Below are 27,978 nucleotides of genomic sequence, written 5' to 3' on the forward strand. Positions count from 1 at the left end.
TTTGCCTGCTTAATTCTCCTTTTCCGTTCAAACTGTTCAGCTCTGTCAGCATTTAGAAGGGGATGAAGTAATATCTTTCATTGGACCAACTAGGGACCGAATGGCTAGGCAGCAGTTCTGCGGAAAAGGACCTAGGGGTGACAGTGGACGAGAAGCTGGATATGAGTCAACAGTGTGCCCTTGTTGCCAAGAAGGCCAATGGCATTTTGGGATGTATAAGTAGGGGCATAGCGAGCAGATCGAGGGACGTGATCGTTCCCCTCTATTCGACACTGGTGAGGCCTCATCTGGAGTACTGTGTCCAGTTTTGGGCCCCACACTACAAGAAGGATGTGGATAAATTGGAGAGAGTCCAGCGAAGGGCAACAAAAATGATTAGGGGTCTAGAGCACATGACTTATGAGGAGAGGCTGAGGGAGCTGGGATTGTTTAGTCTGCAGAAGAGAAGAATGAGGGGGGATTTGATAGCTGCTTTCAACTACCTGAAAGGGGGTTCCAAAGAGGATGGCTCTAGACTGTTCTCAATGGTAGCAGATGACAGAACGAGGAGTAATGGTCTCAAGTTGCAATGGGGGAGGTTTAGATTGGATATTAGGAAAAACTTTTTCACTAAGAGGGTGGTGAAACACTGGAATGCGTTACCTAGGGAGGTGGTAGAATCTCCTTCCTTAGAGGTTTTTAAGGTCAGGCTTGACAAAGCCCTGGCTGGGATGATTTAACTGGGAATTGGTCCTGCTTCGAGCAGGGGGTTGGACTAGATGACCTTCTGGGGTCCCTTCCAACCCTGATATTCTATGATTCTATGATTCTAACTTCTGTTGGTGAAAGAGAGAAGAAGTTGGTACAGTAAAAAATATTACCTCACCCACCTTGTCTCTCTAATATCTTGGGACCAATGCGGCTACATCGACACTGCAAACAGCATTTAGCATGTCATTTGCATCATAACCATGTTCAACATGGACTTGTGTTGATTAAACTGATGGGGAAAAGCCCCAGGATCACCCACGCCTCTTTGGTCCATCATTTGGACACTCAACAGTAGAACTCAGTTGAAAAAACAAGGAGGGCATGGTGAAAAATTCACAAAATGTTGGCTGAAACTTCTCATTGGTGTTTCAAACTTCACTGAAAAATCAAAATTAGAAAAATGTTGACCAGCTATGCTCAATATACTTTGCATACCTGATTGTTACTGATTGAAAGCTCAGTGTCTCATGCCTGTGAATGTTTTGCTTGCATAAATGGGATGTATGATTTATGGCTTAATCCAAAGCTCACTGAGGTCAATGGGAATCTTTCAGTTGACTTATTTATTTATTATTCAGTTGGTTTCAGCCTTTAGAAAATTCAATTTTGAGTGTTTCTGCATCCTCATTGCTAGTGTTGTAGGCAAAGTCCTATCATGCTTCAGAGAATAATATATTTTATTTTTGTTTTGCATATAAAGTATCTTTTTTCTTAAAAGGATACATCTAAAGCTGATCAAAAAAATGTACAATGGAACAGTTTTTCATCAGAAAAAGCAGATGCCAAGGAATCAACACGTTCTCCATGAATATTTCAATTCCATCAAACCATTTTTACTGCCAGCCCTGTCTTTCCCCAGCTCCCAGATTGCCTGGACAGCTGCCTCATGGGGCCACCTGACCTGCCACACAGTCAGCTTTCTGGGAAGTCCTATGAGAGTGAGTCAGTCAGCTGGGAGCAAGGCAAACAATTCTGGTTTGGTTCTCCCAATACGGAATTTTTCAGACTTTTTCCTCCTGCAAAAAAATTTAAATTTTTGACATTTTGTTCTGATTTGGGACAAAAAATATTCTTCCACAAAATCAGAATATTTCATGGGAAGGAAATTCAATTTTCTCGCCAGCTCTAAATACATCATCATGACCCAAACTTTTCCTTTGCTTCTAGCTTTCCAAGAAACTAGAACCTACTAAGGCTTCACTACAATAGATTAACAAGAGTCAAAGAAAGAAAGAAGAGATCCTGGGGTCAAATTTTCTAAGGAACCTATGTCCCATTTTCAAAAGTGACTTAGGCTACTAGGAGAAAATCAGTGGGACAAGCTCTATGGCCCAGTTCCTCAAAAGTATTTAGGCACCTAACTCTCATTGATTTCAATTATGAAAATGGGGTTTAGGCTCCTATGCCACTTAGGATATGTCTACACAGTGGCTGGGAGGTGTAATTACCAGCTTGGGTAGATGTACGTGCAGTAGTTCTGCTCAAATAATCCCAACTGCCCTAGTATGTAACTAGGGAGCCACGTGGGATTGTTGATGTACCTTTAGGCACTTTTGACGATTTTTTACCTGTCTCTTCTTTTCACATTTCATCCCAAGAACCGCTCCTCTTCAGCACATCTGAAGCCCTCCCTGTGTCTCTTCTTTTAAGGCATGTTGTCAGACTTGCTTATGGCTCAAATGCATTTGGGAACTTAATTGAGTGAGTCGGACATTCCAATTTAGCAGCTTAAATGAACATCCCATAGGTATAAAAAATATATATTCTATGAAAATATATTTATATATATATGTAATGCAGTTAAATAGCCTCTCGGAGATCACTGGTGTGGTGGTCTGCTTTGATTTAATTCATCTGAGAAATCAGGAGCTATTTTCATGTCAAAACAGCCCTGTTCATTTTTCTTCTGTGCTACTAGGTTATTGGGCACCTCCGTATTGAGTTTGTGTTACGATAAAAAATGCCCCAGTCCCATGTGCATACAGAGCTACATTTTTGTGTCGCTGGTTTCATTGACTTCTGATAGAATGAAGCCAGGGTTGTCGTAACCTCTCTTTGCCTTCGCTTTAGCATCCTTCTCATTGTAGAGGCAAAAGGCACAGTGAGGAGTCTCTACTTCCACGGTCTTGCTGAAGTTGTGGAAGTCTACTCTATACTTCCCTTCCTTGGTCTTGGACACAATGGGAGCAAAACGGTAGCCCCAGAGTACCTCCTCTGGGATATAGGATGTCCTGACCTGACAGGTAGCACTAGTGGCTTCCACTGTACCATCTAAAAATACCACTAGCTCAAAATCCTGCTGGAGGATGGTTTCCACTGACATGTGGAAGAACGGGCTGGTCTTATCAATGATGTGGTAAATAGTCAAGGGGGAGATGAAGAAGAGGTTCTCATTGCCAGCATCCACCACAAAGTCTATGTTGACCTGGTCCAAGATGATAGTCTCTCCTTCTGGAGTGATGGTGGTCTTCAGAAGCTTCCCATAGATGTGGCTCCCAATCAGTAGACTCTTCCTAAGGTTGGCCACCCGGATAAGGAGGCACAGCTTGCCGCCTCGTTTGCTAATGACCGCATTCTTGCTGAAGGTGATGGTCTTGGCCCGTTTCTTGGACCTAGAAATCTTAGCCAAGATAGCGCCACACATGAAAGAGTTGATGATGACCCCAAGGATAGACTGGAAGATCAGCAGGAAAATGGCAGTGGCACACTGCTCTGTGACATACCTGAAGCCATAGCCAATGGTAACCTGGGTTTCCAGGGAGAACAGGAAAGCAGAGGTCAAGCCGTTTATGTTCTCCACACATGGGGTGTGGTTTATGGAAGGACTGAATTCAGGAAGATCTTTATGTATATATGCCACAACGTACCAAAGGAGACCAAATAGGAACCAACTGCCTAAGAATGCTGAGATGAAGATGGTCATCTTGTATCTCCATCTTAGGTCCAGGATGGTGGTCCATATATCAATCAAGAAGACAAACCGTGACTGTTCTTCCACATTCCCAAACTCTATGTTACACCTTCCATCTTTAGATACCAGCCTTGCTCTTCGGCGACAGCGTTCCGTCAGATGGCTGGCAAAGCGCTTCCGGAAGTATTTGAACATTCCCTCTAACGACAAAGTAGTCTGGACAAAGAACAACATTTTATAAACATTATGGCAGGTGATAGTTTTATTTACAGTTGGAGAGAAAGGAATGAATCCTGTACAAGACTTAAGATGTTGACTTGCTTATGAAAAGTTATGACATTAGCACATTGGCCTTTGGCCATTTGGGAAGGATTCCAATTCAAATATAAGGAACCAAATGTGTTCTTACCCCAAGGAGCATTCCAGTGAAAAACAATAATAGCAGTTTGCTCAATAAGCTTTGCAAATGTGAATGAATTAAATCTCACAACCCCCTGTGAAGCAGCTAAGTATTGGTATTCCCACTCTCATATGAAAAAACTTGAGGCACAGAAAAGTTAGATGATTTTTCCAAGGTCATACAATGGCCATAATTTTCAAAAGTGACTAGTGAGTTTAGGTGCACAATTCAAGACACCTTAAAGGGGCCTGGTTTTCAGAAACTGCAAAGTTTGGATATGGGGATTTTCAGTCAGCTGCTGAAAAGATAGAGGGGCCAGTCTTAGCAATTTTGTATCTTTATGTATCAGCATTAGAAGAGGAGGGAATGTGAAATGGATAATGAACCTTGGGAGGGTAGGGGGAAAATGGAGAAGGACCTATACTAGCAATGTGAGATGTGAATGTCCGTATAGTTATTGTTAATATGCCTATTGCTCTACCTGAGTGCAAATCTCAGATCCAGCTTCAGGTTTCAAACTCTCCCACAGTCCAAAATTGGCTGGAATTTGTGTTTTGGTTCAGGTCCATCATTAATAAGAAATGACAAAACTGGAAGGGAAGGGGAGTTTTCTGCCTTCCCAAGAGATACTGCTAAAACTAAAAAGCCAGATTCTGGCCTCCTTCCTCTGTCTCCTTGCTCATTTGGTCCCCTGTGACGGGCAAACACTAATAAGAGGGACACGAAATATGAGAGTCACTGATGGGAAAATAGTAGAGATGGGTTCAAACGGCAAAATTTGGGTCTGGGTTTGGAACCCCTCCAGAACTAGATGTGGAGTTTTGATTCAGCCCATTATAGAGCTAGGGACTAGCTGCAAAATCCATATGCAGATCTGGGTTCAGATTTTGAATTGCCCCAAAATTCAAGGATGTTCTGATTCACGGGCTTGATTTGGCTTGTTACAAAAAGACTTATTTGATCCAGTAGCCAGTCCTCCTGCAAATGTAAGATATAGTTCCCCAGAGAGGACATATTAGACTAACAGGCACACTAACCCATCATAGGAGTGTACAGTATCTACATGTACTCAGCCTTTGTTGGACCACATTCTTCTCACACAGCCAAGTTTCATTTCATGCTCTAATCATATTTCCTGGGGCCAAAGAGTTTCAGCTTAAAAACAACTGAAATAAATTAAAATAAAAAGTGAGGCCCTGTGGGAAATGCTCTCACTGGTGATTCACTGGCTGTTCTGAGCTTAACATTACTGCGTCTTTTGAGGACATTGGGTCCCCAACTGCGCAGAGATGTGTGTATTTCAGAGGGCTGGAGCCTGCATGACTGACCATCTGTTTTAGAGATACCCAGCCCTGGAATAGTAGGAATGGTGCAGATCAGACTCCGGACTGAGGGGCATTTGGCAGATCCCAGGGCTGGAACCTCTGCATGGTGAAGCAAGCCAGGATGGGTGTGCTTAGGTAGAGCTTTGTGTTCCACATTGTTCTAGATCCCTCACCATCACTGGCATCAAATCAGACACCCAACAGAAAATGACATTAAACTTTCCCCCGAAAAAACTACAGGAGTCTGAGATGTTGTGATGGGGGGAGATCCCCACACTAGCCCTGCAAGAGCCGAATTGGGCCAGGTGGGCCCAATCAGCCAATTAGGCTGCAAATGGGAGCTTTTGTCTGGAGGCAGCTAATTAGAGAACAGGCTCACCTGTGCCTGTAAAGTGGGCTACAGACTAGACTGCTGCTGCTGAGAGAGGACAGTTCCTTCCTGGGAAGAGGGAGAAGTGTTTGGGGCTGCTAGGGAAGGCAGGAAGAAGTCAGTCCCTGGAAAAAGGGTTCTTGGAGCAGGGACACCCAGAGAGAGAAGGGGAGCCGGGTGTGGTAGGCAGCAGTCCGGGGAAGGAGCAGTGAGGGCTGGGAGAGGAAAGCCCAGAACTGCTGAGTTGAGTGTCCCTGGACTGGAACCTGGAGCAGAGGGCAGGCCCAGGTTCCCCTACCAGCCACTGAGGGCAGTGAATGGACCCACTGCCTAGAACTGCTGATGGACTGAACCCTGGAAAGGGGAATGCTGGAGGGCTGTGTCTCAAAGGAGACACAGAAGGTCCTGGAGTGAGAGTAGCTGCAGACCCGAGTTGGAGTGATGGCGTCCAAATTGCGGACAGGGACGTTGACCTCAAGAACTAATCCCCAGAGTGACCAGGAGGAGGCACCAGACTGGAGGTGAGTGGATCACTCCGTGACAGATGTCTGCACCTCTGATCTCTGTTGGGGGACAAAACAGCTAAGGTCGTGTTTCAGCTCCTTAGCACTCAGTCTTGTTCTCTCTGAACTCAGAGAGAATTTCATCATTGGCTTCAAGAGGAGCAGGAGCAGCTCTTTAATGAAGGCGGTTGACTGATGGTTAAGGAGGGAGAGGCTCCTCAGGCTATTGTATTAGGTCTTTCACCTCTCGTGTGCTGTCGTTTGGAAAGGAGATGAACTGGGTCTCTGAATGATCCTTAGGGTATAACATTATTTTAGTGCCTAATCTGTGGCTCTCTTTCCCTGGCCCAAATTTTGGCTGGTGGTACAGAATCCCATCATGACAGGTTTCAGAGCAGCAGCCGTGTTAGTCTGTATTCGCAAAAAGAAAAGGAGGACTTGTGGTACCTTAGAGACTAACAAATTTATTTGAGCATAAGCTTTCAATGAAGTGAGCTGTAGCTCACGAAAGCTTATGCTCAAATAAATTTGTTAGTCTCTAAGGTGCCACAAGTCCTCCTGTTCTTTTTGAGAATCCCATCAGCAATTCTAGCCTCTTGCCTACTGACATGGCCACCACAGAGGCTCTCTGCTGTACGAGCCACGCCGGGGATTAGAGAGCGTAGCACAGAGGACGGATTGTGGTCTGCAAGTCTGGCTCTGTAATGTCACCTACGTGTACACGCACCTACATGCACGTTATTTATGCTCCTAGTAGGAGTAATCAGGGTGGGGTCACGCAGGCCCACCAACAGGGGAGGCAATTGCTCAGGGGCCTGGGCAATTTAAACAGGCCTGGGGCTGCCGCCACCGGCAGTGCAGAGGGGCTAAGGCAGGCTTCCTGCCCACCCTTGTTCCACACCACTCCCAGAAGAGGCCAGCCAGTCCCTGTGGATCCTGGGGAGGGGGTTTCCATGCACTGCCCCTGCCCCGAGTGCCAACTCCGCAGCTCCTATTGGCCGATGGGAGCTGCAGGGGTGGTGCCCGGGCCTCCCGCCGAGCAGCCACTGCCAGAGGGGTATGCCGGTCACTTTCGAGAGCTTCCCGAGGTAAGCGCCGACCCCCCGACTCCCTCCTGCACCCCTGCCCCAGCCTAGAGTCTGCATCCCGCACCCAAACTCCCTCCCAGAGCCCACACCCCGCACCCCAAACTCCCTGACCTCTCACCTCCTCCCACACCCCAACCCTCTGCCCCAGCCTAGAGCCCGCACACCCTCCCACACCCAAACTCACTCCCAGAGCCTGCACCCCCTCCTGCACTCAAACTCACTCCCAGAGCCTGCACGCCGCACTCCCGCCTGCACACCAACCCCTGCTGCAGCCTGGTGAAAGTGAGTGAGGGTGGAGGAGAGCGAGCAATGGAGTGAGCAGGGGGCAGGGCCCCGGAAAGAGGCATGACAGAGGCGTGGTCTCAGGGAAGGGGCAGGGCAAGGGTGGGGCAAGGGTCTTTGAGTTTGCACGAGTAGACAGTTGGCAACCCTACCGGCATGTGGAAGCCCTGGCAGTGCCACAAGAGCGCACCCAGCAGCGCAGCCGGCAGCTTGCTGGGCACCAGCCAGCACAGGTGCAGCACTGCCCAAATGTCAGGCGGACCACGTCCGTTCGGGCGTGGCTTGTGCGTGCGTGGGGGCCCATTGACTATCCTGCCCTGGGGCCCAGAATTGCTGTGGGGCAGACCTGGGGTCATGAATGGCTTTTCCTGGGTCTTCTGCCAGCAAGAATATGGGTGCACTTAACACTGCTTTGGCAGCATATTTTGGGGCTGTTTCCTCCAGGAGCCATAATTTGGCCCTTGTATATATATCTGGGTTTGCAAACTCCCATAGAATGGGCTACATGTTAATACATTGTCTGATAGACACTGCCCCTCCCATTCCACATCATCACTCAACAACCCTGTGACAACTAAAGCAATTGATTCTGTAGGAAAGAAAGTTGTTAATGTATTTTTAGTTTATTTTAATGAGAGCGGGCAGCTGGAAACACCATAAATTATGGCTCTTGGAGGAAATACCCCCCAAATATGCTGCCAAAGCTGATGAATTAGTATTCTGTGACCTATCACTGGCTGCCTCTACCAATGTATAGTGATAAAGAGAGGCTGCAGAAAGAAGAAGGTGGCCCAGTGGTTAGGGAACTAGCCTGGAACCAAGCAGACCCAGGATCAATTCACTGTTCTGCCATAGACTTCCTATGTGGCCTTAGGCAAGTCACTTAGTGTTTGTCTACAGTGCAATCACAGAGTGTGATGAGAGCTAAGGGAGATGTATCCAAACTAGCTTTAATCTAGCTAGCTCAAGAACTGGAGCACTGTGCCCATCAGCATGGGTTAGACAAGCCCACATGGAATCCTGGGTAATTACTCAAATTAAAGCTAGTTGGGGCATGTCTACTTGAGATGCAATAACCGGCCCTTCCCACCCCCTGATTGCAAGGTAGCAAAACCCTTAGTCGCTTTGTGCCTCAGTTCCCCATCTGTGAAATTGGTATGCTAGCACTTTCCTACCTCACAGAAGTGTGAGGGAGGTTAAATACCTCAGCATGTGAGGTGCTCAGATAATACAGTGAGGAGGGCAATGGAAGTGCCTTAGACTAAACAACAATAAATGGAAAAACACCTGAAAGAAAATCAAAGATGAAAGAATACAAATCAATTCCATCTTGCAAAGCTGGCAGCAAAAGGCACCCTCTGCAGCCCTAGTTCATAGCGCCAGCCCCTGATGGGATGGACGTGCCACTGTGTCTCACATGCCTGCATTCTTACTCTGGATGTCCCCCTATTCCTGTTAAAACAGGAACAGAACTAAAGTAGCTTTTTACTGTTTGAAACTTCTGCTGCTGAATTAATTGGCTAGGGAAGGTACCAAAGCAGGTTAAATTTTAAACAGACTTCAACTGGGGAAGAGGGAACAAGGTCACTTTCCAAGCTCTCCTCCAGTTTTATTTCCCTTGGATGCTTTTAATGCGTTCCTGTTAAAATACAGCTTGGACAAAAAGAAAAGGTTCCTATGCAACAGACCATTCCTTGTAGTTTCCCAATAAATATGTCTTTTTTCCTGCTCTTCTTCTGCCCAGAAACATGTGCCTTGAAATCTCATTACTATCCCCCAACTCTGGCTCTTGTTTGTGACAACACTGTGCTGTGGCATTGTGATTGCAGGTGTCCACTAGTCAGCACTTACTGGGTTTGCAAAATGGCCTGATATTACTCATTGTTCAAGGTCTGTTTTACACACACCACACTTTATATAGCGGATCCATAGCAGATACCCACCTGCTACCACTCCTAGCTAAAGGATGTAGTCCTTTAACTCAGGTGGTAGAAGTCTGTAATGAAGGTCCTGGTTTGAGATCCTACAGTCAGCCGACACCGCGGGATGTTACATAAATAGCCACCAAAGAACACATAGAGGGCAGGATCCTGCTTCTATTGAAATCAGTGGGAATTTAACGAGCAAACAGGATTGGGCCCTCAATTCAACAGAATGAGCACGTAGGAAGTAATGAGTAACCGCATCAGACTATATTCCATGTTTTAGACTCAAAGCCTGGAAAATAAATCCCAAAATTCCTTTGCCTGGTTCCGTTATGGGAATGTGTAAGACTTTAGAACTGTTTTACGAGTCTAGCTCAAGCAATCCCAAGTAGATCAAACTGCCTGAAGAATTACACCCTTGTCTAGGAAAGGTGACAAAGGAATTCAGCCTTCAACAAACTTTTTTACTCCCACACACCACTTGCGTGCACTGATTTGCTTCAGCAAGAGCTAATGTTCCCTTCTCTGTAAGTACACTGCAAGTATACGTCATAGTTCATCTAGAGAAGCTTATGTAAAGCATGTTGTATAATATACAGGGTTCTCAAGGTCCCTTTGGTTTAAATCAGCAAATAGTAACCCAAGTCTGTCTTAGCTAATATTTAGCATGGCATATTTACTGCTTGGGCAGATCATGTGGAAATATTGCTGTCTTTCTATTCATTGCATATGAAGTCCTTGTTGCTCTAATCAGTGACGTTTCTGTCTGTTCCCAGAACATAAAATGCCTATAGAAGGTGCACTGCAACACCCGGACTCTTAAACAATGGGGCATTTAAAAAATACAAACCCCATCACCCTAGGTAGACACCCCTGGTAGTTCGCTCCCAAGAAACCAGAAAGCTCCATGGCTGTGCTCCAGTTTCATGTTTCACTTGATCAGTGTAATAAGCAGAAACCTTTATATTTCTATGAATTAAGGTTCCTGATCTCTGGATTAATTGCCAACCTCTCCCCCATCCTCGCTCCCTCCCTCCCTCCATCTAGGATCTCTGACAAATGCCCAGAATGGTATGGCTTTCTTCCAACCCTCTGTTGCTATTACAAATACTTCCCCCACCTCCCTTCTTTTCCCTGAAGTCCTGCCCACTCACAAGCAGGTAACAATGGTCTAATATCTACATACCAGCTGGAGTTCTTCAATGCACCCAGAAATGTAACTGAATGTTCCTCCCCTTGTTTGTTTGTTTGTTAATTGTTGTTGTTGATTTGGGTGTTTTCTGGGTAAATCCTTTGTACAGCATTGTGTGCAGAGCATGCTAATCCAAGGAAACAGCTTTAATCTGACCCACGTGCAGCAATTTAGAAGAATCATGACTGAAGACAAGGGAAAAGATTTGGGGGTTGGTAAGTTTGGTTCAGATCTTAGCAGGAAAACATGTAGCCCTTTAAAGCCCTTTGGATGGGTCCTACCACCCAGTCTTGCATTGGATAGTACCTTACCCCATGGTTTCAACTTCATCCAGAGAAACGTACTATTCCATGTGAGAGAGGGTGGCAAAATCTAGCCACTGGGGGGAGAGATCAACAAAACTCACTGAACCTGAGGTTCCTGGCAAAACACAGGGTTGTGAGGGGCTCCAATGAAGTTCTAGGACGCTTAGGGAGAATAAGGGGAATACAGAGTTAAGGGATTATTCTTTACAGCCTTGGTCTTATCTTTCCAAAAACATTTCTTTTTTTTCCACCCCCTTCTGTCTATTATTTTCCTTTGCTGAACATGCTCTGGAGAAACTATGCCAAATACCCGTGTCCTAATTCCTTCCAAAATCCTTTTTATTAAAAAATGCTCGTGAAATTCAGAAGCAGAGCAGGCTGCGCATTGTCCACCAGTTGCTGTTGCCAGGGAGTAAATGCTAGGCGGCTGTGAGACCCTCGGAAGGTACGGCACGTTTTCTCTTGGCTTGCTGTCCAGGGAAGCCTAGGAATTTGCCTGTTGCAGCAGCTTAACTGTTACATCTTCCTCACTCCACCTGCTGCTTAGATCACAAGTTCTACAAGCATGTCAGGGCTGCCAGAGTGAGGTGGCCCTGTGCTGAAACAAACACAAGTACAGTAAGAATATAAATCATGACTAAAATAGCCTGTTCGGCTACATCCATAGTGGTAACTTCAAACAAAAACCTGCGACCTGGACATGCTACGCCCTCAACCTCAAACTTTGTAGGGGTGTAATACCACCCCAGCTCTGGATATGAATTCTCCAACTGACCCTTAGCTCTGTGCTGGACTTAAATCCCAGATTCAAAGTCCTCTGCTGTACTTTTGGGTGCATCTGAATTTCAGATCAGGATTTGAGTTTTCAGGCTTGGGAACCTAGTTAGCACTAGTGTTGCAGTTTAGTCAAGGGTTGAAATGGAGCAGGAAGTGGGGAGATAATAGCTTAAAATACAGTATTATAGAGGGGCTTCTCTTGCTAAATCTTTCCTGTCTGACTTGTGTGCCCCGTGGTTGGCTGAGGTGCACCAATCAGGTCCCAGAGGTCCCATGGATAGCTGATGTCTGACCCCAGGAGGCCTCAAATAGACCTTGGGATGGTTTATGTGTGTGGCCTTGTGGATGGTATGTGTCCACCCAGAGGCACTTGAGTGACCCTCTGGATGGATGGTGTATGTGCAGAGGTACCCAAGAGGCCCCATGGATGAATGGTCTGGTCTGGAGGACCAGATGGCCTCCAGAAGGATAGTGCATGCCCACAGCACTGGGGCCCAACAGAGCCTGTGAAAGGAAGCTGAACACTCATGGCAGGGAGCTCATGTGGCACTCAGGAATTGGGGTGTGAGGAGCTCCCTGTCCATATGAGACCCAGTTGAGCCCTACATGGATAGATGGAGCATGTCTTGAAAACTTGCAAATTTTGGAAAAGCTGCTGTCTCCTGTTCTAGCCACGCTCCCTGCCAGGCCCGAGGGACCCAGCAGAAAGCTTGCTGGAGTGCCAGCTCAGCACCAGCATCACCATTAAGCATTTGTTCATGACCGTGACTCCCAACATCATTGGTGCAGCGGCATTACCTCCTTAGTGTTGAGAGACATGCGAGTTCTGCCTGGGCAATGTGATCCATCAGTTCGGCTCAGCCTGCTAATCCAGGAGTCCTGGCCCAATTCCCCTTTGGGTGATTACATTCTGCCAGCCTAAATTCCCCTGTAGTTTCAGATGGACACAGCAATGCTCTTTATTCCCTGCCTTGCCCTCGCTCTGTCATGTAGTGTTGCTGTGAGCTGCTGAAGAGCTGCTCCTTTTCATTCCACTGATGCTGCACTTCAGTGGTGGGTGAAGTGATTCCTATACGTAGCTTTTATATTGGTTTGTAAAGCGTCCTCCTGGATGAAACATCCACTAAAAATATAAACCATTATCTTTATAGGAGCCATCTTCCATTTCTAACAGAAACCCATGATCCCATCATCTGTGGGAGCTCAATGGTAAGAACAGAGGACTGGAAGCCAGGACACCTGGTTTCTAGGCTCGGTTCTGCCACTGACTTACTGCGTGCCCTGAGGGAAGCCACTTAAACTATCTGTGCCTCAGTTTCTCCTTCTGTAAAACAGGGATTAAAATACTTTCGCAACACCCCATGTGACATAGGAGGCTGGACTGACTTATATTTATAAAGTACTTTGAGATCCTGTGATGAAAGTCTATATTAAAGTACAATGTCTTCATCCTCATTCAAGCGGACATTACTATAAATTCATGCATGTACCTTTTTGTGAAAGGGTTTTTAAAAAGCACAGTTTTTGAGGTTCCAAGGTTTCTTCTTACATTATTTTTATTACTACACTGACACCTAGATGCCTCATTGTACTTGGCCCTGAACATACATCTGGTAAGAGACAGTCAGTGCCCCATGGATCTCACAATCTAAATAGGTGAGACAACGGATGGGAGAAATATATTATCTTTATTTTACGGATAGGGAACTGAAGCTCACAGAGGTTAAATGATTTGTCCAAGGTCATACAGGGAGTGTGTTGCAAAGCTTGGAATGCAGGTGTCCTGCGTCCTAGCCTAGTACTTACTAGACCTCCATTCCTTGCTATTTACATACATAACTTTAAAAACATCATGCTGGTTTGCTTCCCTGATTTCTCTCCTGCTGAGCAACATGAGGATATGAGCAATGTGAGGTATGAGCTGAGCAATATGAGGATTTGCAATTCATAATATGCCCAGTGTGTATTGGTTGAGGAGGCAGGCTTTGGCAGGGGAAATTTGCAGCCTAAGTAAAGGAACAATTCATTCACAAGAAAGCTGCCAAATGGATACATGCAAAAAAATGCCATAGTAATGGAGATCCCAGCAAATAATGCTCTCTGAAAGGCTAAGAATGCTTACACAGAGCCTCAGATTAAAATGCATAGATGCAGATGTATGTATAAATGGTCTACAGCAGTAAGACTATTACAGTTACTAGGAATGAATATTCTCACTGTGAATAGGCAACACAAAGGGAATGCAATAACTGCATTCATTAGAAGTGGCAGCTTAATGCCTGGAACCAAATGGTCAGAATTTGACACTTCTCATGGCTGCAGACAACTCCCGAGCTGGAGGCAGTTTATAGATGGTGGCATTCCTTTCTCCTCTGCGTCCCACGGGGGGAAGAAAGATCTGTGTGGGCTCCTAGAGATGGCTGGTCCTTTATCATCTCCCTATGGCTCTGTCTAGACAGAATCATTTGCTAGTATTCTTCGGTAAGGATGGTGTCATTGCCGATAAAGGGGTTCCATTGTTTGTTATTACTCATGAGACTAAATTAATTCCCTGGCCACACTGGAGTCCATATGAGTTGCTGTGTCCTTTATCAGTTTAGAAGCATAAAGGAACCAGCAAAAGAGGATACACTGAAACAAATGTTCTCAAAGTGTGAGATAAAATGAACAGAGTGCTTCAGTTTAATTAAGTGACTAGATTTTTTTTCCTAGCAGTGCTGCAGCCTGAGGTGATCAATTATGCACTCACCTACTGTACTGAAGGGACTGGCTGAAAATTTTCCATCTAAACCTTTTTAACAGAAATTTTTGTAACTGAACACTTTTTTTCACGAAGTGCCTGCTTTCCATGGGAAATTTTAAATCTTCATTAAAAAACCAAATGCCTGAAAACAAAATATTTTAGCCAAAAAAATATTTTGATTCCACTATCCTACCATGACGCCTCCCTGGAGTTGTAGTTTGATTTCTTCCTGTCCCCATTCTCCTCTATGATCTGGGCTTACCAGCCAGATTACACCTTCCATGATGCACCTGGCCAGAAACTCCCAGGGTGGGACATTGTGGTGCACCATGCGAGATGTAGTCCCCTAGGGAGCCTGGCTTATAGAGAATGGGAATACGAGGCACCTGAATGACAACTCCCAGGAGGCACCATGGCAGCATTTCCAAATCAAAATATTTCAGTTTTTGATTTTTTGCTGAAAAGTCACTTTTTTCATGGAAAACATCAATTTTTTTTTCCTTTTCATAGACCTGTTCTGGGTCTAACCATCTCTGGTCTCCTCATCTTTTCTAACCATCTCTGGTCTCCTCATCTTCATGTTGCCAGGAAAAGGCACCACAGCCAAGATGCAGAGGTGGGGGAAAGACGCTGAAATTGGAGGACTCTCTCTTGTGTGAGTGAGAACAGAAGTTACAAATAACCCAAGAACTCAGTGAGAATTGGGGACAGAGGGGGATGGGCCAGCACAACTCACATAAAATGTTAATGATTCAAGTCAGGAGGGAAATGCACAAAGTGCAGGTCACAGGAGTCTGGTGCTTCTCCCTTTTTATTTATTTATTTTATTTTTACTTCTCTGAAGTATTAAGAGTGAATCATTAATCTGAAATTTGGTACTGCAGAACTGACCAAAGTCACGTCTCAGTGTCTGGCTCAGTGCACTGAGGGTATATCCACACAGCAATTAAACACCCTGGCTGGCCCATGTCAGCTGACTTGGGCTGGCGGGACTTGGGCTACAGGGCTGTAAAATTGTAGGGTAGACATTCGAGACCCCACGAGGCAGCAGGCTTCCAGAGCCCAGGCTCCAGCCCAAACTTCTACAGTGCAATTTTACAGCCCTACAGTCTAAGCCCGCCAAGTCTGAGTCAGCTGACGTGGACCAGCCATGGATGTTTAATTTCTGCATACACATACCCTGAGAGAGCTTCCTACAGAAACTGTTTCCAACAGAAACAGGGCTGAGAGGCAGTTGGCCTCACACAGCTAGAAGACAGCCACTGCCTGAGGCCATTGCTTCTTTGAGTACAGTGACACAGTTGAGGTTGCTTCAGCATCAAATCTCAAGGTACCCCAATGTTCAGGGCTACCATGCGAGAAGAGCTTAGAGTCGCATAGAACCTCTCATCCCAAAGTGTGTTATGAACCTAAGCTGGTACAGTTATTCCATCCAATGCCGAAAAGCACCCAGCTCTGGGGTGGGGGTACAAAGCATTGGTTTAAAAGCTTGGTTCTGTTACCACTGCTCCGTAGGGGTGTGCAAGACAGTGCAGGAAGTCCCTAGCATACCATATACTCAAGGCAACCATAACATTGCTCTCTGCACTTCCAGGTTGCAAAGAGGATGGTAGTGGAGAGGCTACTGCTGCCACAGATAGGCAGAATTCTCCAGGAACCACCAGGACAGCTCTTGGAGTAGCCCGTTCTACACCCAATCTAGAGGTATAAGAAGTGTTGCTGCTCAGCACTCGCTTGCTAGTGCCTCATATAAGCACCATGCCTCCCTTCTCACCACTTTGGAACTGCAGGTATCTTCCCCCTCCCTCCCTGGCCACACAGCCATACACCGCATGCTGCAGCAAATCACACAGGCATGATTTGGCCCCCAGTACTCTTTAAATCCCTGAGCTCTGTCATATTGCATCTGTCTGAGACTGAGGAAGCAGAAGAGCAGAGAGAGCCCAGCTTGCATTATGCTGCATTGGAAATAGCTCTTCTGAAAGCTGCTGCAATGTTCTTGCTCTGCAGGCCTGTGCTTGGGCTATATTGATACGGCTACTGCATATTTACAACAGAAGCTCTTTCTGACATGAATTAGCCACAGTGCTACCCTCCCCCTGTTGGGGATCCTCTCCATGCTCACAAGCTGAGGAGTAGCCCTGGGTTGGAAACTCAACAGATGACATTCTCCAGTCGGAATCAGTATTAAGGAAGTACCCTCATGTCATTTTAAGGGCCATATCCTGCTGCAGTCACCCTCTTTTTGTTAAGTTGTAAATCCAACGTCCTGATCTTCTGTGGTTAGCAGAGTTTATGTGGCACTGTCCTCGAGTGTACAGGAATTAGCACTGCTGTCCTAGCTAGTGTTATGAAGGGGAAATTGTTCTGTGGATAGCGCTCTAGCCTAGGGCTTGAATGATAGGGGGTCTGTTCTCTGCTGTGCTATTGACTTCCTCTGTGACCTTGAGCAGGAGTCTCTGTGCCTCAGTTCCCCACCTGCAAAATGGGTGATACCAGCACTGCCCTACCTCACAGGGGTGTTGTGAGGAAAAGCACATTAAAGATGATGACTAGGTGCTCAGACACTGGCATATAAGTACCTTAGAGGTTGTATTCAGCCTCCTTGAATTTACCCTGCAGTTTCAACTGGATATATCTTTCTTCTTCACTTCCTGTCCTAAACTGCTACCAGAAGCAATGGCCTGGGAGCCAGTAACTCTTGCATTATAATCCTGACCCTACCATTCACTTGCTGTGTGGCTTTGGGATAATCCCGTCACCTTTCTGTCTCAAGTTCCCCCTCCCTTGAATGGGAATAATAATAATTTAGCTATCTCACAGTGGTGCTGCCAGGAGTATTGATGTCTGTATAGTGCTTCTGATGCAACATATTGTTTTATTGCTAAGTGGTATGTGTACTGATGTTCAGTGTTAACCAGTTGCCATGTTTCACCTCCGTGGCAGGTGGCATGAGCTCTGTACCCAGCTATTTAGAGTGGGTTGGGATCCTTCAGAGTAAAGATGCTCTATAAACATAAGCAATTCTTATTTTTCCATACACAAAGGGCAGCCATTTATACCTTTATTTTGTATTAAGAGAGCAAAAAATGTCTGACCTCGAGAGCATTATGTGAGTGTGTGTCTCCAGAGCCAGTCTGCCACTGAGCTAGGCATAAAATGGCTGCCTGTCCTGACTCTTTGGGTCAGGGTCTGTCTTTTTGTTCTGGGTTCGTACAACACCTTGCACAAGGGAGTCCTGGTCCATGACTGCGATTCCTCGGCATGATGTTAATACAATTATAATAGTCCTTAGAGTTTTAAAGGCACAGTACACAGAAAACAGCATTAATTACATAGCTAAATACTGCACAATTTCTGATCTTTAGCTGTAATATTTCAATTGTTTCTGAGTCCCCATTGTGCTGATTTCTGATATCCTCATCAGAGTTCCCACAAAATGAATCTGCAGAGTTCTTTTCTTAGTTGCTCTTCCTATTAGCTACTTCACTTTTTGTTTCTTTTTTTCCTCTGTTTCATCCACTGACTCTATACTGATGCTTTTGAACATAAAACGGGTTGCCATCAAGTTCTTCCTTTGGTTCTTGAAACTGCTTTAGCCCAGGAACATGGCTTCCCATGGGGCAGAAACCTCCGCTGCAGGGCTGGATTTATACTTTATGCACCCTTAGACACAGCATCTTCAGTGCCCCTCCCCCCGTCTACAGCTGACCTTTGTGTTTGCACACAGTTTTAGAGAGGTAAGGTGCCCTAGAACGCCGGCACCCCTAGGCACATACCTACTCTGCCTAATTGGAAATCCAGCCCTGTTCACAGACTATCCCTCTCATGATCTCCCTCTGAAGAACTTGGCCTTTCCCAGTTGATGTACATTTAGAATTTTGCTGGCCAATTTCCAGCATGTCTCCATTGCTGACATTTCCATTCAATTCCACTCTCAAACAGAGAGCTCTGATTTTTTTTTTAAATTGACCTTCCCCATCCCTTCCCCTCCTCCCCACCCCCAAAAATATCCCACAACCACTAAAGTTGTTTTCATTCTTAACTTAATTCTATTCTTTCCAATTCCTTGGTCACATGATTTGTAAGTCAATGGCCATGACCAAGTCAGAGTAGGTTAAAGCTGGTACCCAAATGAGTGTGAGTGTCTGAGAAAAGAGTTTATGGCCTCTAGTTATTTCTTGCTGTAAGTCTAAAGGTGACGAGGTCAATGGTTCAAGCATCAACTGCTCTTGTAAATAACTGTAACTTAATCCACCTCATTCTTGAAAGATGGTTATACAAAGACATACAGATGCTCATATATACACACACGCACACTTTTAATTTGCAGATACTCTAGTTTCTTTCTCTTCTATACAAATTCTTCCTCCTTAGGTCTCACTTTAGCATGTGTCTGGGGCTTGAGAGATTATGTACTATCTCATACCCCATGTGGAATGTTCCCTGGTTTTGCTAAGGTCCCAAAGACAGTCCCTTTTGGCAATGGAAGCTCAGGTTGTAACAGTGCAAAGCTTATTTCACCTTTACATTCAGTAATTTTCCATCCCTCAAACATGCACATTTGTAAGCCCACAATATGCCATGCAAAACTAAAGCCTGTCAGCTGTCTGTCAACAAATCTCTGTGCTTTTTTCCTCTGCTAAATTGGCCAGCAACCTTGCCTCTACATGACCTGCAGCTTAGGCTTCTATTTGTACAATTCCACTTTGACCACTTAGTCGATTGAGATGCAACAGTAAGAGCATCGCGGGCCAGAAGGTTGGAAGATTTCTTTTCATGCTCCAGCACCCCAACTGCAAGTGTATGTGGGGAGTCTCGGAGCAACCCACTCAACTGCTGGCATTGCAATCCACAGCAGAGCAGTCTTTAGCCTTGTCCTGCTTCCAGGACCCCTGATTTCTGTCATACTTGGGTATTGCCTGTACTCTCTCTACTTGTCTTCCCTTATTCTTTGTCTTCTGAACTCTGTTTCACAACCAGTTGTGGGAATCACTGTTTTTAATCCACATAATGACAAGGAGAATAGTGGCTGGCGGTGCTGCAGTACCTTTCATAAGGGGCAGGTAGCATGGTTAGCAGTCCTTACCAGGACTGCTAAGTCCAGGCCAGGACACGCAGAGACCCTGTGTTGTGACAGTAGAACCTGATTTCCAAAGTGTAGACTTCTGACTTCTACTGGGGTGATAAGTACTTGGCACTTCTGCAAACCCCATCATCCCCTTCTGCAGCCCAAGCTGGTATAGTCAGTCTGTGAGCCAAAGGATCCATCTATGTCCTGCAGCCTCATTAAAAAGAAAAGGAGTACTTGTGGCACCTTAGAGACTAACCAATTTATTTGAGCATAAGCTTTCGTGAGCTACAGCTCACTTCATCGGATGCATACTGTGGAAAGTTTCCACAGTATGCATCCGATGAAGTGAGCTGTAGCTCACGAAAGCTTATGCTCAAATAAATTGGTTAGTCTCTAAGGTGCCACAAGTACTCCTTTTACTAACACGGCTATTACTCTGAAGCTTCATTAAAGAATCTCCTTGCTATTTATTACAACCAAATCCTGTTTCTTCTCTACCATATAGGACAGGATGGGGTACTAAACTATTAATGAATTAAGCCTCACAATAGACCTGTGTCTGTCTAATCTGTCATCCTGGCCTTTATAATTTCATCCTTCCTCCAGGAAGCAAATGTCTTTATTACAGGAAATCAATATTATTCACTGGAATTCACCCCTCTTGGAATCCAGGGTGTTCATGCTTATGTCTGGTGTTTGTTTGTTTGTTAAGGGCTTTCAGGTATACCTGCCCAACTCCCTTTGAAGATCTGTGGAGTGCTATGTGCAGATCTAAATGCAGAACTTGTCCCTACTGTTCTTGAAATGTGTGTTAAATTTTCACCAGCAGAGCCACTTCCATTCTAGTCCTTCAGATACCTTTTGTATTCCTAATTATTTATCTAAGTGTAATTGACTTGCAAGACATTCCTGGCTTTCAATTTGCATTGAGTGAATTATTGACCCGTCACCTGGGTCATCGATGTGAAGAGGCGTATGAACAAGCTGAATGCAAAAAAGCTACTTTGCATTCCCCATAGCAGATATAACTATTAATAACGTTGCTGAACAATGCACTAAGTGCCTGCTCAATTTTAATTTAAAATATATGGCCAAATTCATCCTTGGTGTAATCTTGCTGAAGTCCACAGAGTTTTGCCAGGCATGGATTTGCCCTCGTAGGCTGCTTTAAAATCTCTCCCATGCTAAGACCTGATATGCTCATTTCCAGAATTTTTACAGCTGACTTCTAATCAAACCCATTAGAAAATCAAACCCAAATAACTGGACCTATTTTCAAGGTGAGCAAGCAATATCCAGCTCAGCTTTTTTCTTTGCTATTCCATAACAAACAAACAAACTTACTGAGCATGCTCTGTCTCAGCCCATAAACAGAAACAACTTCCTCTAGCAAGAAGGCATCTCCCTGTAGGCCTCGGGAAACACAGTCTAACAATAAAGCATTGCCTTGGGAGTCACGTGATCTGCCACAGACTTTGTGTGTGACCTTGAGCAAGTCACTTCTCTTTTCTGTGCCTCAGTCTTCCCATTGGTAATATGGCAATAATTACATTAGGGGAGTTAGGAGGATATGTTCATTACTGCTTATAAAAGGCTCAGAGATCCTCACATGGAAGGTTGCTGTGGAGAGGCAAAATAGTATTTGTCTGGGAACTGCCATAGTTCTAGTGGCACTCAGATACTTTGAAAATACCTAGACAGAAAGACCCCTGTCTACCATCTCAAAGCAAACTTGTAAGTCCCCAGAGAGAAGAAAATCTGCTGTGTCCCTAACTCATATCTCAACTCCCAGCAAAACAAATACAGAAGAAAATACACAATGGTTTGGGGAAAACCTAAAACTAAGCACCTTCTGCAAGCTGCTGAGCTCCTTCCACTCCTATTGCTGAAGCTGCACACAGCATCCTGTAGGGGGCACTCAACCGCTTGCAGAATCAGGTGCATGGTGCTGTACAGTTAGGGAGTTCTTTCACGACCTCAAAAGGTGATCAGCTTTCAGACAGATCCATAGGCCCCATCACACTTAGTCTTATGGGCTGCCCTGTTGCCCCAGAATATCAGGACTTACCAGCGTATTTGTGGGAGTGACTACCTGGTTCACATAGAGGGCAGCTCCATCAGGCGTCTTGGCTGTCAATAAATATGAACATGAACTCCCAGGGCTATGGTAAGTTGCATCTCGCCCCAAACGGTCAAGGACAAACAACAGATCTGGATGGAGCTGGAAACTGGTAAGTAACTTAATCAGGTGAAATGAAGCATGAGAGCCTCTTTCCTCCCGCCTACCTCATTCTCCCTCCTCAGCAGGGTCCGAAGGCCAGGGATAGTCATCTGGTTAGTCCAGGCAAGTCAAAGCTCACTAAGCACCTTGGAAGTTTCTGAAAACAAGGTTAGCCTGTTGCTGGTAGGAATGTGGGATTTGCACTTAAATACTAGAGACTGGACTAAGTGAACTGATGCCAAGATAAATACTGCTGAGGTGTAAAACACCAGGGAGTGAAGGGGAGGAGGCAGTGGTCCAGATAAATTGTAGTATCTAGGGATGATTTCCATGGTAGTTATATGATAAGTGTCTTAGGGCAGGGCTGTCTGTAAAGCTCTGTGCACTATCAATAATAATTCTAATGGGGCAGCAGCTGCATCTTTCTGCAAGTGCAGAAGGCCCCATTAGTAGTGTAAGAAGCATGGAAAAGGGCAGGATCTGGGAGCTCATGAACAAGGTCTGCGTCTGTGCAGAGATTTCAGACTCCTTGCATCCCTGCAGCAGCTGCATGTGCACCACAGTGAGAGGATGCTTTGGGAGGTAGGAGCAGAACACCTGGTCAACCTCCTGCTTGGAGACGCTATCTGAGGAGTCCATCTCTCTCACCATCACAGAACTCCTCTGCTTCTTGATGAATTTGTTGGGCGTGCTGTGCATGAAGTGGCTGCAGACTTGATCACAATGGTAAAAACTCATAGATATTCACCTGAACTAGAACCCCCGCATCTGAGCCAGCTTGAACATTTGTAATTCAGGTCTTGTCTAGGCTGGAAGACTCTATAGTGAATGAAGAACCAGTGAAATGATAACATTTAAAAAAAAATCCAAGAGAGTGAGCCATTGAGAAGGGAAGTGATCTTTAGGCACGCACTGGGGCTGATTCACAACTGTAACCCCAATTTTAAGCAGTATAACCCTTGAAACCAGCAGAGTGAGCCCTGAATTAAACTGGGATAATGATGCAGTGAACCAGCTCTTTGCTGACACTTCATTAACTTTAATGGCTAATTCATATTTTTGGAGAAAGGAAGCCTTTGTTGAACTCAGGCTCCAACCCATTCAATTAAGGTGTGGGAGCTCACAATAAACTTCCCTGATACCTCCAGAGAGACCAATCTTGATGTGCCTGATAATTCTAAGGTACAAACCAACCAGAAAAAAGAAACATTTAGGTAAATAAAAACATCTTTGGCTAGAAAAGGGCACACATTCAAAGTTTAAAAAAAAATATCTCTTTGTAGCTCACCGTACAAGCTGTCATGTAATCAGTCAGACCTATCCCTGACCCAATACATGTTAGTTACCTTGTCTGTTTCTTTTCTATGGATGTTTACATGCAGGATAACAATATTTGATAAACAGCCAGGTACTACAAGGATATTAATAAATCAAAGCTTGTGGATACTATCAACCACAAAACAGAAAAGCTTTGCTCTTGGGTGCCTATTTTTATTGTTTACATTTCATAAGCACATGGGATGCTTCTGTCAATGAGGAATTCTCCCCTCCCATCTGGACCCCTGCCACTCTTACCTCTATATCAGTGATAGTCTCTAAGGTGCCACGAGTACTCAGTCCTCAGTGGTTCAGGAGCCAAATTAGTGATCAACATTACCCAAAAGAGCCACCGTAGTGTGAATTCATTGTTTCATTTACTATTTTATATATATGTATAGCTTTGTTCTTCCCTCTTTAAAGCCAACGTCATTATCTAGATCCTGCAGAAGGAAGGCTTCTATCTCATCTGTGTTAGGGGATTCTATAGGAATCATTATCAACGTATTAAAAGAAAGGAGGTAAATTAGAGCTGCACAGAGAGGCCCATCATGGACTTAATTGAGTTTCCAGCCTCCCTGGCTGCAAGAGAGTCTTCTCTGAGCAATTTACTATGTTTCATATCTAAGACCCTTCAGCTGCAGTGGACATGCTTCATTTTAGGTTCATCTAAATCAGTGGTTCTCAACCTTTTCCATAGTGGGAGCCTCTTTCCCATACCTAGATCCCCTTCCCATCTAGCCAGGATCTAGTTCCTCCCAAAATAAATACAATCAAAGCAGGGTGGTCATATCCTTGATGCCTGTTCATTTTCATGACACCTCTAGAGGTCATGACTCCTAGGCTGAAAGCCCCTGATGTGATCTCCTCCAATAGCACATTCAAAACCCCCTTAACTGCAATGCTTTGTCGTCTTCTCCATTCCCTTTTCTTGGGTTTTGTTCACGGCATAGCCTAGGAGGAGAAATGCAGCCATCTTGATGGGTCATAGGTGGAGATGTGGTTACTGATGTAGCTAGGTCCTAACCCCTTGGCGGCTCAGAAGATCAGGATGAAGGCCTTGAATCGGCAAAGGAAGTAGGGTAGAATCCATTAGAGGATGCAAGGCACAGGTACAATAAGCTACAGCAATACAGTCTGGAAGTGGCAAATATATGGTTTGCTGTAGCTAGATCTTTGTCCAGGAACAAGGGGCAAAAACCTCACAGGCAGCTGCATGCTTTGCTCACTATTGTCACGCCCTGATCATCCAGGGTTAGTTATGGCTCTGGAAGGATCCTGACACTCTACCCTTGTTTGCCTAAAGTCTTGGCTAGTCCTTCAAAGCATTGCCAGAGCGAGGAATCAAACCTAGATCTTCTGCATTTCAATCCAACGCTTCATCACAAGGTTTGACTGCTCCATTTATCTTCTTTGCCCAGCCCCATCTCTGGGAATTCTTTCACATTTCTCCTTATGCTTGGAACAGACACTCATCAAACGTGCTCTGTCTCTTAGGGAAAAATATTCCTGAAGACTTACCTGTTCTCCAAAGAACATGAGCTCCAAAGACTACGCTGCACTCTGGGGCGGATCCTGTCAGCTGTTCTGTAATAATGTTGTTACAGGTGCAACAAACAAACTTCAGCCATTTAGATTTGCTGGGGACTCAGCTTACGGTTGTTGCCCCCTGCTGTGGAGGTGGATAATTGATCCAATGGGATATGGAAGGTTCTCGCACAGCCTAGCAGCAAAATTCTTGGCTGTCCAGAGAAGGAAGAGAATCTTGGAAGTAGGCTGGAATCCAACACAAGTAAATCCTTGAAATGGGATTGTTGCCTGCTGGCATCTTACCTCAGTCTACACTAGTGTGGAAATATTTTATACTGTGAAGCTCTCTGTCCAGTACCTGGGACAGAAACTGGAAAAATGGGATCATCCGACCAGCAACAGGACAGATGGTGTCTCTTTCTGGGAATTCAGGAGGGATGTTGCAGGGGCCAGATTTTCAGCTGATGTAAATCAGCATAATTCTAATGTCTACACACACATACACCGGCTGGGCACCTGGATGTAGATCTTTACAAATCACTCAGCCATTCCAAAGCTGTGATCTGTCTGATCTTGCACAAGAGCAGGAAAAACACTTTGTTAAGTACAAGAGAGAGACATGCACGCCCAGTCCAAAGCAAACCCCTTCTGGCAGTTCCGAGCTTATCAGGAATAAAAGACACCCACATGAGCAACGATTATGAAATCCATTCAAAGAGTATCCACTAGCCCCCATCCTCTCCCTTTTCTCATTCAAATTCTGAGCCAGGCTTAGGTTAAAAATGTATATTTGTTTTTACAAGGCAAAGTTCCAGGGACTTTCAAGATTCTTTTAAAGCATTTCAAAACAATATTTTTATCTGGCTACTATTGCTTTCTGGCTTCTTTTAATCAAAATTGGTTTTAGATACAATATTATCAGACGCAAAAGTAATAATTGGCTCTTGTACAGAGCATTTCATTCATCTGCCTCAATACAATGTACAAAGCAAAATCAGTGTCATCAGCCCCTTTTTAAAGTTGGGGAAACCAAGGCATGGAGCAGCAAAATGACTTACTTAGAGCCACATAGCAGGTCAGTGTCAGAGAAAGGAATGATATCCCAGTCCAATACTCTGTGAAGGCATCATTCTAATTTAAAACAAGGTTCCTTTGCATCACTCTAGACTAAATATAATTTACCTTCCCATCAAGAACCCCTTTACGTTGCAGAGTGGTGTAAAGGGACCTTTGTGGAAATGAGAATCAGGCCCTAAGTGTGTGTTTGTTTTTTTTAAATAATAAACTGAACATTGTGTCTCTCTCTTTTATGGTTTTGTGATATTTAGGCACAACCAAACACTGTGTGTGATGACCACAAACTATATGTCACTTAGATTTCACAGGTCATTTTGCATTTGTTCAGGATAGAAATTAAAAAGAAAACAGTTGTGTTCATTAGCCAGTAAGTGCTTTGAGAGAAGGTTTGGTCACTGGGAATAGAAGAGGTGTTATAAGAGAGATGTGGTACAAAGGATAAAGCAACATGGTATTAGCAAACACAAGCTTTCTGAAATGTTTTTCTGCAAGTCTGTATAAAAATACTCTGCAGGATCTTTAACAGGACTAGAAATTGGTAGCTTGACAATTTATGTCTCTTGGGATTCTGGTGATATTGCAAATTAGGAGTCCGGAGTTTCTAAGGACGCCTATTACCTTTGCTGAGAGTTCAAGTTGTCACTTGGTTATTTTCTAATTTAGAACTTTTAATAGAAGGGAAATTTTATTCTTTCTCTGATGGAATGTCACCATGCAAAGAAAGATTCTTTGGTTTCTTTCCATCTTTAGTTAAGAACTCTTTGCCCTTTTGTGTTGCCGTTCATCAAAGGACCTCAAGGAATGTTACAAATATTTCATTAAAGGGTCACCTTAAACTGGAATTTTTAAAAAATTAATAATTTTTTAAAATTACCAGCTTCTGACAAAGCACTCTTCAAACAGGATGTCCTGCTTTCTAAATTCACTTTTTACATGCATACATATTTTTCTGCCTCCCTGCTGATATTTATAAGGCTCTTTGCAGCTGTGGAAAAGTAACTGACTCTATCCAGGGATCAAAGAAACTGACTATGCACAACAAGGTGCTGTCATAGGCACAAAATGGAACAAGTAGAGAATTAAAGGGTTTTCTGCAATTTCTTTCAGTTTTAGTAATTCATCTATATTACATACCCCATCACTCTAGTATCTGAGCACCTCAGTCTCTAATGTATTTATCCTCACAGCACCCTGTGAGGTAATGCAGTGTTATTATCCCCATTGTACAGATGGAGAACTGAGGCATGGAGAGCCTAAGTGACTTGCCCAAAATCACACTGGAAGTCTGTGGCAGAGCAGGAAATTGAAGCCAGGTCTCCCAAATCTCAGGCTAGTGCCCTGACGAGTTGATCATCATGTCTCTCTAATCTTAGTAATTCTAGATGTTTACATGTAACTAAAATAGGTGCAAAATGTTTGTGTTGATAGCATCTTGTTAAGCCCTGCAGCACCTCTGTGTTTTATACCTATTTCACAGATGTGTAAACTGAGGCAGAGGGAGCTTTAGTGACTTGCCAAAGTCCCAGAGCAAGTCAATGAGCAAACCAAGACTAGAACCCAGATGTCCTGACTCCAGGTCTCCTGTTTCAATCATTAGGCTGCACTTTGACCGTAAGGAGGTGAGAGGACATAAGGCACAAAGGATGCAGTCCACAAGTTGCACTTAGGGTGCATCTGGATGGTACAGTATGGCTAATTGTACCCATACATGAGCCTAGAAATGGCTGGGCAAGCCCCTCTGGACCTGAGGTGGGTAAAGATTCATCTCCATCAGCTTTCAAGAAGACAACCTAAAATTTCACTCCTTACCTTGTTTGCTAAGCAGTAAGAATGGCCACAGAAGAGAGAAAAGGCTGCCCTGCTTCTTGCACAATGAGTAACTCGCAGTATCCCTGGAGCTGTAGGTTTCTTCCGTGCTTTGGTCCTGCAGGTCCTGTACCAGATGGAAGAGAGCTCAAGGTCTCCTTTGGTATTTACGTCACCGTGTTAGCTCAGACTGGTTGACAGCTCATCTATATGCAATGGCACATTAAGGCTGTGCTTTACTTTATAAACTCTGCTAGAAAGGCACAGCAGTGGCGGCTAAATGGGTTAGATATAGCAGAGGTGTCGAGCTGGCAAAGCTAACTAAGGGAACCTGTGCAGAAGGACCTCTGAGGGCCGAACGAAGCTGCAAGCCACCCCCTGC

General features: G+C 44.7%; 1 protein-coding gene and 1 long non-coding RNA gene across 2 annotated transcripts in view; both read right to left on the reverse strand.

Moving 5' to 3' along the window:
• Positions 1-21,876, reverse strand: part of LOC141976097 (uncharacterized) — a 55,209-nt gene extending 33,333 nt beyond the window's left edge. The window contains exon 1 of the long non-coding RNA XR_012636075.1: positions 21,714-21,876. This is a non-coding gene — a long non-coding RNA (uncharacterized LOC141976097). The remainder of the gene's footprint in view (positions 1-21,713) is intronic.
• On the reverse strand, positions 491-27,925 carry KCNJ1 (potassium inwardly rectifying channel subfamily J member 1). The gene is made up of 2 exons (XM_074936897.1): positions 27,600-27,925; positions 491-3,877 (listed from the first exon to the last, which is right to left on the reverse strand). The coding sequence occupies exon 2, from the start codon at positions 3,854-3,856 to the stop codon at positions 2,738-2,740; it is 1,119 nt and encodes a 372-aa protein (XP_074792998.1). The 5' UTR covers positions 3,857-3,877; positions 27,600-27,925; the 3' UTR covers positions 491-2,737.
• Positions 27,926-27,978: the final 53 nt, after the last annotated feature.

Source organism: Natator depressus, chromosome 22 (genome assembly GCF_965152275.1).
Source record: "Natator depressus isolate rNatDep1 chromosome 22, rNatDep2.hap1, whole genome shotgun sequence".
Taxonomy (NCBI): Eukaryota; Metazoa; Chordata; order Testudines; family Cheloniidae; genus Natator; species Natator depressus.

Bases quoted from the DNA above. Each gene is read 5' to 3' on its own strand.
- KCNJ1 (XM_074936897.1), bottom strand. From the start codon at position 3,856: ATGTTCAAATACTTCCGGAAGCGCTTTGCCAGCCATCTGACGGAACGC.